The 14,752-nt window shown below is 41.4% G+C and overlaps 2 protein-coding genes across 2 annotated transcripts; both read left to right on the forward strand.

Moving 5' to 3' along the window:
- The first annotated feature begins 819 nt into the window (after positions 1-819).
- On the forward strand, positions 820-4,631 carry mpc1 (mitochondrial pyruvate carrier 1). Its single transcript, XM_084018967.1, has 4 exons — positions 820-977; positions 2,139-2,235; positions 2,691-2,823; positions 3,870-4,631. Exons 1-4 carry the CDS (start codon positions 903-905, stop codon positions 3,892-3,894), a joined length of 330 nt encoding a protein of 109 aa, XP_083875093.1. The 5' UTR covers positions 820-902; the 3' UTR covers positions 3,895-4,631.
- Positions 4,632-5,541: 910 nt separating this feature from the next.
- Positions 5,542-14,334, forward strand: kifbp (kinesin family binding protein). Its single transcript, XM_084021726.1, has 13 exons — positions 5,542-6,035; positions 8,600-8,698; positions 9,011-9,090; positions 9,222-9,280; positions 9,513-9,637; positions 9,737-9,830; positions 10,130-10,242; positions 10,397-10,546; positions 10,644-10,718; positions 11,389-11,551; positions 11,702-11,876; positions 11,964-12,149; positions 12,574-14,334. The coding sequence occupies exons 1-13, from the start codon at positions 5,580-5,582 to the stop codon at positions 12,710-12,712; spliced, it is 1,914 nt and encodes a 637-aa protein (XP_083877852.1). The 5' UTR covers positions 5,542-5,579; the 3' UTR covers positions 12,713-14,334.
- Positions 14,335-14,752: the final 418 nt, after the last annotated feature.

Raw genomic sequence — 14,752 nt, forward strand, 5'->3', positions numbered from 1 at the left:
GTCAAAATAAATGGATTTAAATCTATCTAATCTTTTTTATGGTTAAACAAAATCACATTTATTTATGATTATTATTATAAAATGTATGATTGTTTTGGACAATAAATGGGCAGTGACGCAAAAGATATAACCTGAGTCCTCCTCTGTGCCACAAATATGTTACAATCACCTTTCATAATATAAAATGCTGCTAAAAACAATAAGATGGATAAAATTCAAATTGGCTAAAAACATGAAATGAATGGTCGTGATCTTGATGTTATTTCAATTAAGTTAAAAAAGGCCATACACTGTGAGCTGCGTTTCTTAAAAATGTCAACAGAGGTTATGTGTTCCATCATTTAGTATGGCCCCTGAGGGATGATATACACATCAAAATACAGTTCCTATTTTTTCTCATCGCTTTATTATTATTAGTGAATTGTATTATCTGTTAATGACTGGAAATGTAACCATTTCCCCTGTAAATTAATAATTCATGTTATTTCATTGTTTATTTTGGAGAATGGATACAAAAAAATGATGTTGTATCTTTTGGGCTGAAGATTTTGTTTTTAATCAATCTGCATACATTTCAAATCCACAAATCTAACAGGCTATATCTCCTTTTTGAAATGTACTCGTGGTCTTGCCTCCTTTTTCCTTTTCTATTTTAATGGTCGGAAAAAAGATTTGTATTTTTTTTTTCTTCTGAAGGATTGCGATGTTAAATTGATTGTGTTTTTCCTCTACGAGCTTGTTTGTGGTATGTTCAAGACATACAAAAATAAAAAGAAGCCCTGTTTGCGACAGTGTCGTAAAGTGCCAATGTTATTGGTCGTAAACTGCAGCCGTCGTCCTCTGAGCTTTCCGCCGCCCTTCAGAAAGAAGCTCCTCTCCAGCCGGACGGACCGACGTTGACCATGGCGGGCACAATTGCACGGAAAGCTATTGACCACCTGAAGAGCAAAGAGTTCAGGGATTATCTGACGAGGTATGTGAATCAGGAGTCTGGGTTTTCTATTAGCACTCGTGCTAAAGTGACGTTAGCTCGTCGGTGGTCCACGGTCAGCTCGGCGACGGAAGCCGGCGCTTGACACTTGGATAAACGGCTGAAATACCGTCTGAATCAACTTTTTAACCCCACGACTGTTTAAACAGTGAGACGGGGTCGTTTCTCCCGGTTGTTAGGTAGCATATCGTTTGTTTACCGCGGCTCGGTGAACCCGTTCCTCCACTTTATGAGCTTGGCTCTGCAGGAGAGGACCCGCGTGTTTTAACGTTTATCTGCGTGTTTTAACGTTTCTAACTAAACGAGGAGGCGACACGTTGCGGAAACTATCCGCCGACCTTGACACTGAGATTGTAACTTGTTGTGGCTATAAGATGTGCGAAGTGTTGAATGTGCTGTTGTGACAAGGCACGCAGAGAGAGGTAGTTACTGTTTGACGTCAGGGCGTGACGTAATGTGTGCTTGTAGCCCCGGCGGTGTGGACACTTGCCACAGATCAGCAGCGTGCTGGAGTTTAGACCAAAGACTAACTGATGAAATAAGGAAGATGTGGGTGCACACATTGTGTTGCCTTTTTGCTTTCTGACAAACAAGCCATTTTTCTGATCATGTTGTGGAGAATTCAATAATCAACCTTGACCTTTTAGCTTCTGTTATGAACCCTGGTAAACAGTAAAAAACATATTTTCATGTTTCTCTCATTCGTGACTTTATTAGTAATATGGAAACAAAGCGAGACAAACCCGGTGATTGTACTCATCCTCTTGTCTTTTGGGAAAGAGGACGAGTACCAGACCTGTGGATTATTATTTGAACGCCCTCACTCATATCAGTATGACTTATCTGTGTTTATGTTCTCTCTTCTATGGCACCATGAAAAAACAACCTGTCCAACAGCACGGTAAGTACTCAGCTCCCCGGCTCGTCCTGTTTCTGTTTTATCTTTACTGTTGTTAGTCAATGTCTTTTTGTTACACACGTCCAAGTCCAATCACTCGTTTTTATTTGGTATTAACACTACAGATGTTCCTATTGAATATTCATGCACATTGTAGTAATGTTCTGTGCTACTATATAGCCATCTGAAGAGAACTGTCCAAACCATATTCAGTCAATGATCCAAACTATATTTTGTGTGAATGTGCAGCATTTCTGGGGTCCTGTAGCAAACTGGGGACTTCCTATAGCCGCCATCGCAGATATGAAGAAGAGCCCGGAGATTATCAGTGGCAGGATGACCTTCGGTAAGACACACAGACAAATGTGACTAACCCAGATGTACACATGAAGAGCACACACAACCTTACCCCCTGTCCTTGTTACAGTTAGGTTTGTCATTCAGCTCAATGTAACTGAGAAATAAAACATTTGTTAGAGTAAACTACAGCAGCAATTATTATTTACTTAAAAATTGTTTTAATCATTTTATTCATGAAGCAGTTTTTAAGCATGAGGTCAAAGTGTTTCAAGGAAATTATATATATATATATATATATATATATATATATATATATATATATATATATATATATTGATATTGATATTATTAGATTTCATCTCTTGACCTATACAGGTTCAAAAATCCACCCTATTTTGATGTCTAATATCCATTTGATAGATATTGCCCAGCATCAAGTGTTTTTTAAGAAGACTGCTATAATAAATGTGTTTATAATGTGTGTTTTCTCCCTCCTCTCAGCTCTGTCCTGCTATTCACTGCTCTTCATGAGGTTCGCCTACAAGGTGCAGCCGCGCAACTGGCTACTGTTCGCCTGCCATTTGACCAATGAGAGTGCACAGCTAATCCAGGGAAGTCGTCTCATGAAATACAAGTAAGCAATATTATTTGTTTTTCTATGTTGTCCTTATGTTATGGTCCAATCACCTGTTCATAGACGAACTGCAGTAGGTCATAAAGGCTTAAAGAGCAAGCTGGAGCATAATCTGAAGAGTTTGTTTAATGCTTTTTTTACTTCGTCAGCAGTACAACTCCTGTTATGGGTAGTGGCCCAAACAGAGCTTTTCAGAGAGGGTGAGAAGAGCTGCTGCAGCAAAGCCAGGATAGGAGAAAGAAAGCGTTCTTTGAGCATTAAAGCATGTAAACATGTGTAAACATATTCACCTTGTTTACACATGTGCACCAGAAAGGAAACATAATGGGTCCTAGCTCTTACATTCTTTTGTTCAGGCCCTACACATTTTTGTAGATGGAGGCTGTTTCGGGTCAAGTTTGACCCGGAGGTCATAAGATTATAAAGGTAGCTGAGCTGCCTTTTCAGTGAATGAGGTTATGGCAGCAAGACTTACTGCCAGCTGCTGTGATTACAATGAGGGGGGGTAGAGCTTTCACCCATGACACCACAGTTGTCTCATATATGCACCAACTTCCTGCACAGCAGCTTAGCAACACTGGTAAGGGCAGTGCAATGGCAACAAGTCACACAAGAAGCCAACATGGGAAAAACAGGACTTGATAATGTGTGGTAGTAATGAGGGAATTCTTGGCCCGGGTCAAAATAGCCCCAAACCACACTGTGAAGGCATGAAGTATGGACAGAATGTAAGGATTAACAAATATGAGTGGTATTATATGCGGCTTAACAGGCTACTATTTTACCTTTTGCTTTGTAATGAAGCTTGTCTGTTTGGGTGATGTCATCGTTTTCTTTTTTGCACCTTTTATTTGTAATTATAATGACAAAAGGTATTGTGGTGTCTTTCCATTTGTTTTTCAATCTGGTCTTTATTTTGCCACCACAACACCGGTTCACAATTCTACCAATGACTTAAGAGCTCAGAGTGATGTGCTTCCAGTGATCCATGATGTATAATAGGATGTAGGTTTGTTAATTTGTCAATTATTGCTATATTACTACAGCATGGAGAAGAAGAAGAGCTCTTAATGGGAGAGTGAAGCAGATGCAGAGCGTTCACTGCTGAGTGGCACCCTGCTGCTCCTACAGCCACCTGAACCAGGACATCAAAACTAATGCGTCTAAACATCTCATCTAATCATTCAAACTGTGACACTCGCACCTATTTTAACCTGACGTTAATATGATTGATCATTAGCTTTAGTCACTTTTTACGACAGACAGAAACAAGCAGAAGCTATTCTTCAAGAATTAAGGTCAACCGCTGTGATTTTCTTTCATAGATTTTTGCAATATTCAATTTCAACACACATTGTCACAAAAATATAATGTGGGTGAACGTACACTCAGCTAACAACCTGACAGTTAGCTGACTTGCACACTGGCTTTTGCACACTTTCAGACAAGGCTAAATGAATTGCTTTATGGCAATAGTTACATTTTAGGTCATCAACATTCATATCTTTAGTACTTTCTTACCTGCTTAGTAATTGAAATATCAATTTTATTTCACGGAGAACTTGAACTGAGGTCAGTTCATGCAAACACCTCTCTAACAAGACAGGTAATGGCAGATTACCACATGTGGACGTTCATTCATTATTCTTTTTTCAGTGTAATAAATAAGACAAGCTGCATCTGTCAGTGCTGACCAAACATTTGTCATTAAAAATTAATTTATTGTATAATTCACATAATTTTTCCCTTATAAATGGTTTGATTCTCTTGGTTTGTTCAATAAACGGTCTATAACCAACTTGAACACAGTTAACCGAACGAGTGCTTTATTTGCAAAGATTGTTTTTCCTGAAGTACAATGTTGCAATTGTAGTTTTTATTTGATTCGTATTTGGCTCAAAGTCCATTCATTGTTAGGGGTCAGGTGACCTTCTTCCTTTGGTAATGTCAAGTAGCCCGCTGCTTCGTATTTACACACAACACTTTGCTCCACGACCTTATGCCCTCCTAAAAATGTAACAATAAGCACATACTTTCAGCCAAGTTAGAAAGTACAAATAAAGAGTGAATGAATGGTAATGTGATATCTTATCTTATTTTTTTTAGGTATGCATCATTGTTATACACCCCGAATTAGAAATATGTTGTTTGTGGATTTAAATTTAAAAAAAATCCACGTCAAGAGTTTGACCGTTTATTGTGCAGTTGTTCAGTTTAAGGCTGTAGAGAAAGACTACATGTCGCGTATGTGACGTCACGTCATCATCCTCTCACAGCGATTCAGTGCCAATCAAACGGAGATGCCGGTGTGTTTTGTTCCTGAATGTTCCATTCCAGCAGGTACAGCTGTTCATGCGTTCGGTTCCCGTCCGATGAGAAGACGAGAGATCGCTGCCTCAAACTGACGGATATCATTTATCATACGAGCTGTAGTTCACAAAGCGGCCTCACACAAAACCTACCATTATCAAACTTCTTCGCCATAAATAATAGTTTTGTTTGCATGAAAAAATTATCTTTAAAAACCACAAACAACATATGTGAAATTCATGGCACAATTCAAACGGGACCAGAAAATAGTTTGGATCTCGACATAGGAATACTGCATCAGAAATTCATAGGTCCCATGTCCCGGAAATAGAAAGGCGGGACTTCGCCACTATTGAGGTCCCATGTACCGGAAATAGAAAGGCGGGACTTCGCCAATAAGATGCCAACTGCCGTAAACCACTAAAGAAGAAGGAGAGAAGGCCAACATGGCGTCCGTCAGCAGCGGAGCCTGGAGAGCCGTTTGTGACAAATTCACCAACGCCCAAAACCTCACTGTTGTAGAATCACGAAACGACCCCGAAAACGACCCGTTCCGCTCCAAATACAAGGCCAGGGAGCTCCTCCGGGAGATATACTGCTCGCTCAAGAGCTTCGAGGCGGGCGAGGGAGACGAGGAGAGCGGCGGGGAGAGCGGCGAGCAGCGGCCGCCGGAGCCGCCGGTGGACGGGCAAAGGGTGGACGGGGTTCGTCGGGGCTGGAGCGGCGACTCGCCGGCCGGGCTGCGGGCCGCTAAGCTCGCGTCTGTGGAGTACTACCTGGGCGTCAACCACGTTGACACGGAGGAGCTGTCGGCCGGACAGGAGCATCTGATGAACTGCATGAAGCTGCTGGAGAGCTGCAGCGTGTCGCCGGAGAACGTGTCGCTGTTCATCCATGTCAGGGTAACGGCTGCATTATAACTATATTATAACACACTGTTTATCCATGTCAAGGTAACTGCTGCATTATAACTATATTATAACACACTGTATATCCATGTCAACGTAACGGCTGCATTATAACTATATTATAACACACTGTTTATCCATGTCAGGGTAACGGCTGCATTATAACTATATTATAACACACTGTTTATCCATGTCAGGGTAACGGCTGCATTATAACTATATTATAACACACTGTTTATCCATGTCAGGGTAACGGCTGCATTATAACTATATTATAACACACTGTTTATCCATGTCAGGGTAACGGCTGCATTATAACTATATTATAACACACTGTTTATCCATGTCAGGGTAACGGCTGCATTATAACTATATTATAACACACTGTTTATCCATGTCAGGGTAACGGCTGCATTATAACTATATTATAACACACTGTTTATCCATGTCAGGGTAACGGCTGCATTATAACTATATTATAACACACTGTTTATCCATGTCAGGGTAACGGCTGCATTATAACTATATTATAACACACTGTTTATCCATGTCAGGGTAACGGCTGCATTATAACTATATTATAACACACTGTTTATCCATGTCAGGGTAACGGCTGCATTATAACTATATTATAACACACTGTTTATCCATGTCAGGGTAACTGCTGCATTATAACTATATGATAACACACTGTTTATCCATGTCAAGGTAACTGCTGCATTGTAACTATATTATAACACACTGTTTATCCATGTCAAGGTAACTGCTGCATTATAACTATATTATAACACACTGTTTATCCATGTCAACGTAACGGCTGCATTATAACTATATTATAACACACTGTTTATCCATGTCAACGTAACTGCTGCATTATAACTATATTATAACACACTGTTTATCCATGTCAGGGTAACTGCTGCATTGTAACTATATTATAACACACTGTTTATCCATGTCAGGGTAACGGCTGCATTATAACTATATTATAACACACTGTTTATCCATGTCAGGGTAACGGCTGCATTATAACTATATTATAACACACTGTTTATCCATGTCAGGGTAACGGCTGCATTATAACTATATTATAACACACTGTTTATCCATGTCAGGGTAACTGCTGCATTATAACTATATGATAACACACTGTTTATCCATGTCAAGGTAACTGCTGCATTGTAACTATATTATAACACACTGTTTATCCATGTCAAGGTAACTGCTGCATTATAACTATATTATAACACACTGTTTATCCATGTCAACGTAACGGCTGCATTATAACTATATTATAACACACTGTTTATCCATGTCAACGTAACTGCTGCATTGTAACTATATTATAACACACTGTTTATCCATGTCAGGGTAACTGCTGCATTGTAACTATATTATAACACACTGTTTATCCATGTCAGGGTAACGGCTGCATTATAACTATATTATAACACACTGTTTATCCATGTCAGGGTAACGGCTGCATTATAACTATATTATAACACACTGTTTATCCATGTCAGGGTAACGGCTGCATTATAACTATATTATAACACACTGTTTATCCATGTCAGGGTAACGGCTGCATTATAACTATATTATAACACACTGTTTATCCATGTCAGGGTAACTGCTGCATTATAACTATATGATAACACACTGTTTATCCATGTCAAGGTAACTGCTGCATTGTAACTATATTATAACACACTGTTTATCCATGTCAAGGTAACTGCTGCATTATAACTATATTATAACACACTGTTTATCCATGTCAACGTAACGGCTGCATTATAACTATATTATAACACACTGTTTATCCATGTCAACGTAACTGCTGCATTATAACTATATTATAACACACTGTTTATCCATGTCAGGGTAACTGCTGCATTGTAACTATATTATAACACACTGTTTATCCATGTCAGGGTAACGGCTGCATTATATATTATAACACACTGTTTATCCATGTCAGGGTAATGGCTGCATTATAACTACTATCAAAATCACAGGCTCGTCATGCAGCCTTGTGAATGTAGTATATTATTGATCAGAATCACAGTCATGCAGCCTTGTGGATGGAGCATGTTATTGATCAGAATCACAGTCATGCAGCCTTGTGGATGGAGTATATTATTGATCAGAATCACAGTCATGCAGCCTTGTGGATGGAGTATATTATTGATCAGAATCACAGTCATGCAGCCTTGTGGATGGAGTATATTATTGATCAGAATCACAGTCATGCAGCCTTGTGGATGGAGTATATTATTGATCAGAATCACAGTCATGCAGTCTTGTGGATGGAGTATATTATTGATCAGAATCACAGTCATGCAGCCTTGTGGATGGAGTATATTATTGATCAGAATCACAGTCATGCAGCCTTGTGGATGGAGTATATTATTGATCAGAATCACAGTCATGCACCCTTGTGGATGGAGTATATTATTGATCAGAATCACAGTCATGCACCCTTGTGGATGCAGTGATGTGCTGCAGCAGGAGATCAGAGGGTGCTGCTGAGCTCATGTGTTGGCTTGGTGTGTCTTCAGAACCAGCTGGGTATCCTGTGGGCCGGCCGGGATGAGACTGAGACGGCTCAGGGATTCCTTGAAACGGCAGAATCCATCTACCAGCAGTATATGAAAGAGGTGAGGCCGGTGTCCTGGTACACTAACTGAAGATTATCTAGCTTCTTCATGATCTCTATCTACAACCGGAATCTACCAGCGTTTCAGCACTCAAAACTGAACATTATAATTGTATTTTTATTAGTTCTACCCAAATTAAGATGAAACATGTGAAAACAGTGCACTAGCTAGCAGAAATGGAGAAATAATGTGGCCTGATTGTTGGCACCATCATTCAAAAGACAAACTAAATGAAGTATTATTATTTTTTTGGGCAACAGCTAGAGGGACAAGATTATGGAGCCGTGTTGGTGGTGTTTCTGTGTGTTTCAGGACAGGAGTCCACCCACTGACATGACGGAGTACTTTACTACTGAGGAGAACCTGCTGACACACCAGGAAAGGACCAAGAGGTAGCTTGTAAACTCCAACATTCCCACACAGAGACCCACACACGTTTACAAACGCGTATCATGATGGATGATGTTGTGCCTTCCCCATACATCCATTCTTCTTTTCACTCCCCTCCAACGATCATTCTCAGGTTTGAGTTGGCCTACACCCACACCATGTACTACCTTGCTCAAGTCTATAAAAACCTTGGTGAGTATGAAATTAGATTAGTGTGTTTTGTGTAAATTAAATACTTGTGTGTACAATGTATTCAATATTTAAACAGATATAGAGAATGAAATAGTCACTATAATCCAGTTATCTAATGAGAAGTCTTTTGAAGTTGCATTATGAACTGGATTCATATTCATCCATGTGAAGTCTAGCTGTTCATGCTTGCTTTACGTGATGACAGTAATCATGATATTGTTTGGTCTTCAAGGTGAAACTGAGCGTGCTGCCACCTACTGCCACAGCACCCTGCAGCGACAGTTAAAGTTGAATCAGTTCAGTCCGATGGAATGGGCTCTGAATGCTGCCACACTATCACAGTATTACATCACTAAGGTAGGGCCCAATGAGATTTACATTGATTCAAAACGTTTTTCCAGAGACTTAGCTCGCCTCACCATTTTGATTGTGTGTGTGTGTGTGTCTGATATCTAGGGCCGATACATGGAAGGCCGACATTGCCTCTCAGCAGCTACTGTCATATCAGGTTTGGCAGGAGAGGTTCCTTCTGAGGCCGCAGCACAGGAGAGTACGTTTCTAAACCTTGAATTCATATGCACATATATAATAAGCACACTTATTTGCTTGTTTCCATTGTATTCTATAGTCCTTATCAATTACAAAGTGCCAGGCAGGAGCAGACACAACTGTCAGGAACAGTAGCAAAGCATTGCTGTACTTTTGTGACCACTCCACCCTCCCTTCCTCGATTATTCTCTCTCGGACACCTTTCCCCTCGCTCCCCCTCCCTCCATCCAAATATATCTTTGATTCCGTCTCTCTCATCCAGCATATCTTAACATCCGTTTATCCTTCTGTCCGACCCAGGTGAGACCGAGAGTGAGAGGAGGGAGCAGCTCAGGCAGAAGAGAGCAGAGATTGCGAGATGTTGGATCAAATACTGCCTCAACATCCTGCAGGACTCTAAGAAGCTGCTGGAGGTGTGTGTGCGTGTGTGTGCGTGTGTGCGCGATAGCCACAATGGCTGAAGGAAAGAGCACCACACACAAACACTTTATCAGTAGACACCCCTTCCATCTACATAATTCCACTGAGTGTGTCTTAATATATGCATGTATGTGTGTGTGAGACCAGGACAGCCTCGGGGAGCTGGATGCTGATCGCCAAGAAGAGTTGAAGAGAGCCAGGACACAGGAGGAGGAGGAGGAAGAGAAGGGCAGGAAGAGCGCTCTGCTGTTTGGCTCTGAAGACACCTTCGACCTCATTGCGAGCCTGGAAGAGAAGGTGTCTGATGCTACTGCTGGTGCCACCACTACATGAACCTTAAATGTAAATAAGGTGCATATAATAATAATAATAACAGACAAACTCTGTTTTCTAGGTTCGCTGTTTGCTACCATTGGACTTCACTGAGGCCAGAGCAGTGTTTCTGGTGGGACAGAATTATGTCACACAGGTATGCAGAGTGCATCTCACACACACACACACACACACACACACACACACACACACACACACACACACACACACTCTTAAACAGGATTGGACAGACCCATATCATCAATTTAGACACACTTTTACAAGTAAACAGACACACAGTAGTAGAGCACAGTGAACAAATCTCATATAGCTGAGTTTTAGGAGTTACCACCATACCAGGAGATGATTGATTATTAATATGAATTTAAAAAATCTGGCTAGGCAATAAAACCGGTTTTGGCATTTATGTTCAGTGACCAGCGGTTTGTGGCCTGAAGCCCGGTGAGACAATGTATGACACTGGCCTGAAAACCAAATCGATGGACTGGACAAGCAGATACCTGCAGGTGTTTTCAACTGCAGTGGTACCACTTACTGTATTTAAAGTCCTCCACCATGTATAAATATTCAATAATAGCAATAATAGTAGATGGCAGCGTTGCCCCTCAGAAGAATTTTGTATTGAAGGCCAATGAAGGGAAACGTGCACAAAACCAGGTTATCTGTAACTTAAACGAAATACCAGATTGGATGAGAAGCCCTTCCTCTTGTTTCTTATTTCAAACAGGTTTACATTGAACCCCAACGTTGAACCCACAACTGTGAACCATGGTAAACTGTCTCCATGCTGTCGCTCACTCTTGCAGGCCAAGGAATACTTTGAGATGGATGGCTATGTGACGGACCACATAGAGATCTTGCAGGACCACAGTGCTCTGTTCCGGGCCCTGTCTTTCTTTGAAGAGGATCTGGAGCGTCGCTGCAAAATGCACAAACGCAGAGTCGACATGCTCGAGCCCGTCTGCAATGGTACTGCACTAACTTTGTTCTTGAGTTGCATTTTTTCCTTTTGAATATGTTTGTAAATGAAATCATAGCAGAATAAGATAATACACAATTAGCTGGCAATGCAAGGTGATGTAATTGATTAAACCTGCCTTTCTCTGACCCTCTCCATAGACTTGAACTCCCAGTACTACTTAATGATTCGCAGACAGATGATGTTCGAGTTGGCTGAGATCTACAATGAAATGATGGACCTTAAACTGACACTGAGCAACCGACAAGCTGATACGGAGTCTCTAGATAACCACACCATTAAGAAATTCAACCACCTCTGCTCCGCCTCGGCCAAGTGAGTGTTTCTCTGTGAGTGTTTCTCTCTCTCTGTGTTTCTACATTCATTCAATCAATATTTGAAATCCTCTGTTCTCCTCTCCAGATACTTCCATATGTTCCTCGACTCTCTGAACTCTCCAGAGGGGAAACCTCCAGAGCACCTGGAGGAGGAGGTGCTCAGACCGGCTCTGGTGGCCCGCTTCAGAGTGGCCCGACTCCACAGCCGCCTGATCAGCTCTTCGCCCTCTGATCAGCTGGAAAACCTTGACAGGTCTCTGGAACACTACAAGTAAGCACATGTCTTTGTTCATTTATGGTGAAACAGTCAAAAACTTTTCGGGTTTGCGTATTAGGAAATGTAGCAGTACTAAACACAAAAACAGTGTTAGGTTGATGTAAAAGCTAGAGTGTTATGGCACCCCCCTCTGGCTTTGAGAGGAATTACCATATCAGTGACCAATCAGTGAGCGTGTTTGGCAGGGGCGTCAATGTAACTGATGTAGATTTTTATGTAAAATCTCCATCTTTAATGTAGAAGCATAAAGGAAACTGAAAGACAGATGCACTTCCTGGGATCTAAATTATTTTGTTGAAAGCAGATTGAAATGGGTGAATCTGGGGGGGTGATTTCCAGTTTCACATGCTTCCAGCTGCCATGCTGTTCATCAGTATAACGCGTTGACCTTCACGTTGCCCCTCCACCTGTTGTCTAGATACGTGGTGCAGTACTGTCAGGCCCACCCTGAGGCAGTGGCCACCGTGGAGACGGAGCTGGAGCTGAGCACGGAGATGGTCGGCCTGCTGCCTCTCAAAATGAACCGCATCAAAGCTAAGATGGCTGCCAACAACTGAAGGACGTTGAATGATCGTGTTCTAAACGTGCCACCGTAGGAGTCCGTGGACGGCAGAGCGACGGACCTTCTTGTTTTATTGGTGGTGGCGTTTTTTGTGCTGCTAACACAAGACCCTTGAACACATTGCACTGTACACGTGTGGTCTCCGGTCACGTATAACGTTTGGTCAATTTACTTTCATTCCTGATAGCACAGGAAATATATCCTCCAGAATGTAAATGAAAATCTCTCTCTTAGTCCTGAGAACTGATTGAACAGGGTTCAACGCTTTGAACTGAATGTTAATTGACCTGTTTTCTCTGTGACTGATGCGTTCTTCCAACCACAGTGGTGTGAAGAAGTCTTTGGAGGTCTGTTGCTAAAATGTCGGTCGGTACCTTTACAAAAAGAAAAAGAAAGAAAGAAGGCGTAGCTGCTTAAAATCCTTGTGGTGGATATGTACATAACAGATTTAAATTTAATAATTAAATTCAATTCAATTTTATTTATAGTGTCAAATCACAACAGAAGTCATCTCAGGACACTTAACACATTGAGCAGGACTAGAATACGCTCAAAATTTCAAGAGTCAACACAATTTCAAATTCCCAACATCACCCAGGGGCAAGCGTTACAGCGACAGTGGCGAGAAAAAACTGCCTTAATAGGCTTTTAGGCAGAAATCTCGTGCAGCCCAGGCCCTTGGGTTCCAACTGCATTTGGTGTTGGTAGTATGGTAGTAGTAGCATTAACAGTAGTGGTGGTATTAACAGAAGTAATAGTATCAACAGTAGTAGTCCATGGCAGCAGGCACAGCTACGCCGAGATGAATCCATCCCAACCACGTCGCCGTAAACCAGAAAGCAGGAGTAGTTGAGCAGTCACACAGCGGGCAGGTGGAGCTACAATGTGGTGTTTCCAGCATCAGGCCAGTTAGCAGTTTGCATCGGTCAGGGCCTCAGTGGACTCTGCTGGACCAGAAAGCATAGCCAGACTCCCGGGAGTGAGAGGCAAACAAGACCACAATATCGGTGCAGTCCGGATCAGGTTCCACCACGGTCCAGGGAGACCTGCTTGGCAAGAGAGCACAGGGACTCCGGGGGAACATACACAGTGAGAGAGAGAGAGAGAGAGAGAGAGAGAGAGAAATAGTGTTTCATTGAATGTGTCACTTATGTTCCTGTGCTCCGTGACCCGCGTCTGATTCATATTTGTTTGTCATATTGGGTTCATTTAATGTGGCTTTATTCTGTGTAAAGCACTTACATTCTGTTTCTTCAGCTACTTTATGTTTTTGATGGAAAAGCAAAAGGCCTCCTGAAACCAGGGTTAGTGTAACCATGGTAACGATAGGCAGCCAGAGGTAAAGATGGTCGAGTTGACCCAGTTTGTAGGACTGACGGGTTGTTGTTGCCTTAAAATTGAGATGTTTGTTCTCCGAAACGCCAGAACATCCGTCAGAACTGTCGGAACCAATAGCGACAGTCATGAAGTGGACTTAAAATGTTTGTTTATGAGGTATAATAACCTGCATGATGCCAGCTTCAGTTGTGTATTTTCCTCATGCCACAATGTCGTCCTGTTTTATGTACAGCAGATACTGTGTGTAACGGTAATAAACATTAAAACGATATAACCATGTGTTCTTCTTGGTGTAACATTGGTCCTCAGTCTCCTTACATCTCCAAATATCAAAGGTAATCGGATTTAAAAAGTGATGATCGGGAAGTAAAAGCCTAAAATGATCTCAGTTTGAGGCCCAGATGAGCTTAAGAACCTTTTATTCTCCATTCTATTTAATTACATTGTCTGTTAAACTAACTGATCTCTTAAACCAACTGTGACAATGTGATGACGTATAAAAGTGATATGCTTTTGTATTTATATTGTCTGCTCCCATAACGTGAAATTGTTCTGTGATGTAAAAACAGCACACATGTATTTAAATTGGCAGAGATTACAGGACATTTCATTTTGATAGTAAATATTCATCAGCAAAGCAACTCGGTAGCTTTCATGTGAGGTCCCTGATTTTACACGTGGGATTAGGGTTTGAAAA

The sequence above is a fragment of the Eutrigla gurnardus genome (genome assembly GCF_963514095.1).
Source record: "Eutrigla gurnardus genome assembly, chromosome: 1".
In the NCBI taxonomy this organism is placed as follows: Eukaryota; Metazoa; Chordata; class Actinopteri; order Perciformes; family Triglidae; genus Eutrigla; species Eutrigla gurnardus.

Excerpts from the sequence above, each read along its gene's own strand:
- kifbp (XM_084021726.1), top strand. The coding sequence starts at position 5,580 with ATGGCGTCCGTCAGCAGCGGAGCCTGGAGAGCCGTTTGTGACAAATTC. Across the intron at positions 10,547-10,643 it reads TTGCGAGCCTGGAAGAGAAG|GTTCGCTGTTTGCTACCATT; the intron begins GTGTCTGATGCT and ends TCTGTTTTCTAG. Across the intron at positions 12,150-12,573 it reads AGGTCTCTGGAACACTACAA|ATACGTGGTGCAGTACTGTC; the intron begins GTAAGCACATGT and ends CCTGTTGTCTAG.
- mpc1 (XM_084018967.1), top strand. The coding sequence starts at position 903 with ATGGCGGGCACAATTGCACGGAAAGCTATTGACCACCTGAAGAGCAAA. Across the intron at positions 978-2,138 it reads GGGATTATCTGACGAGGTAT|CATTTCTGGGGTCCTGTAGC; the intron begins GTGAATCAGGAG and ends GTGAATGTGCAG. Across the intron at positions 2,236-2,690 it reads CAGTGGCAGGATGACCTTCG|CTCTGTCCTGCTATTCACTG; the intron begins GTAAGACACACA and ends CCCTCCTCTCAG.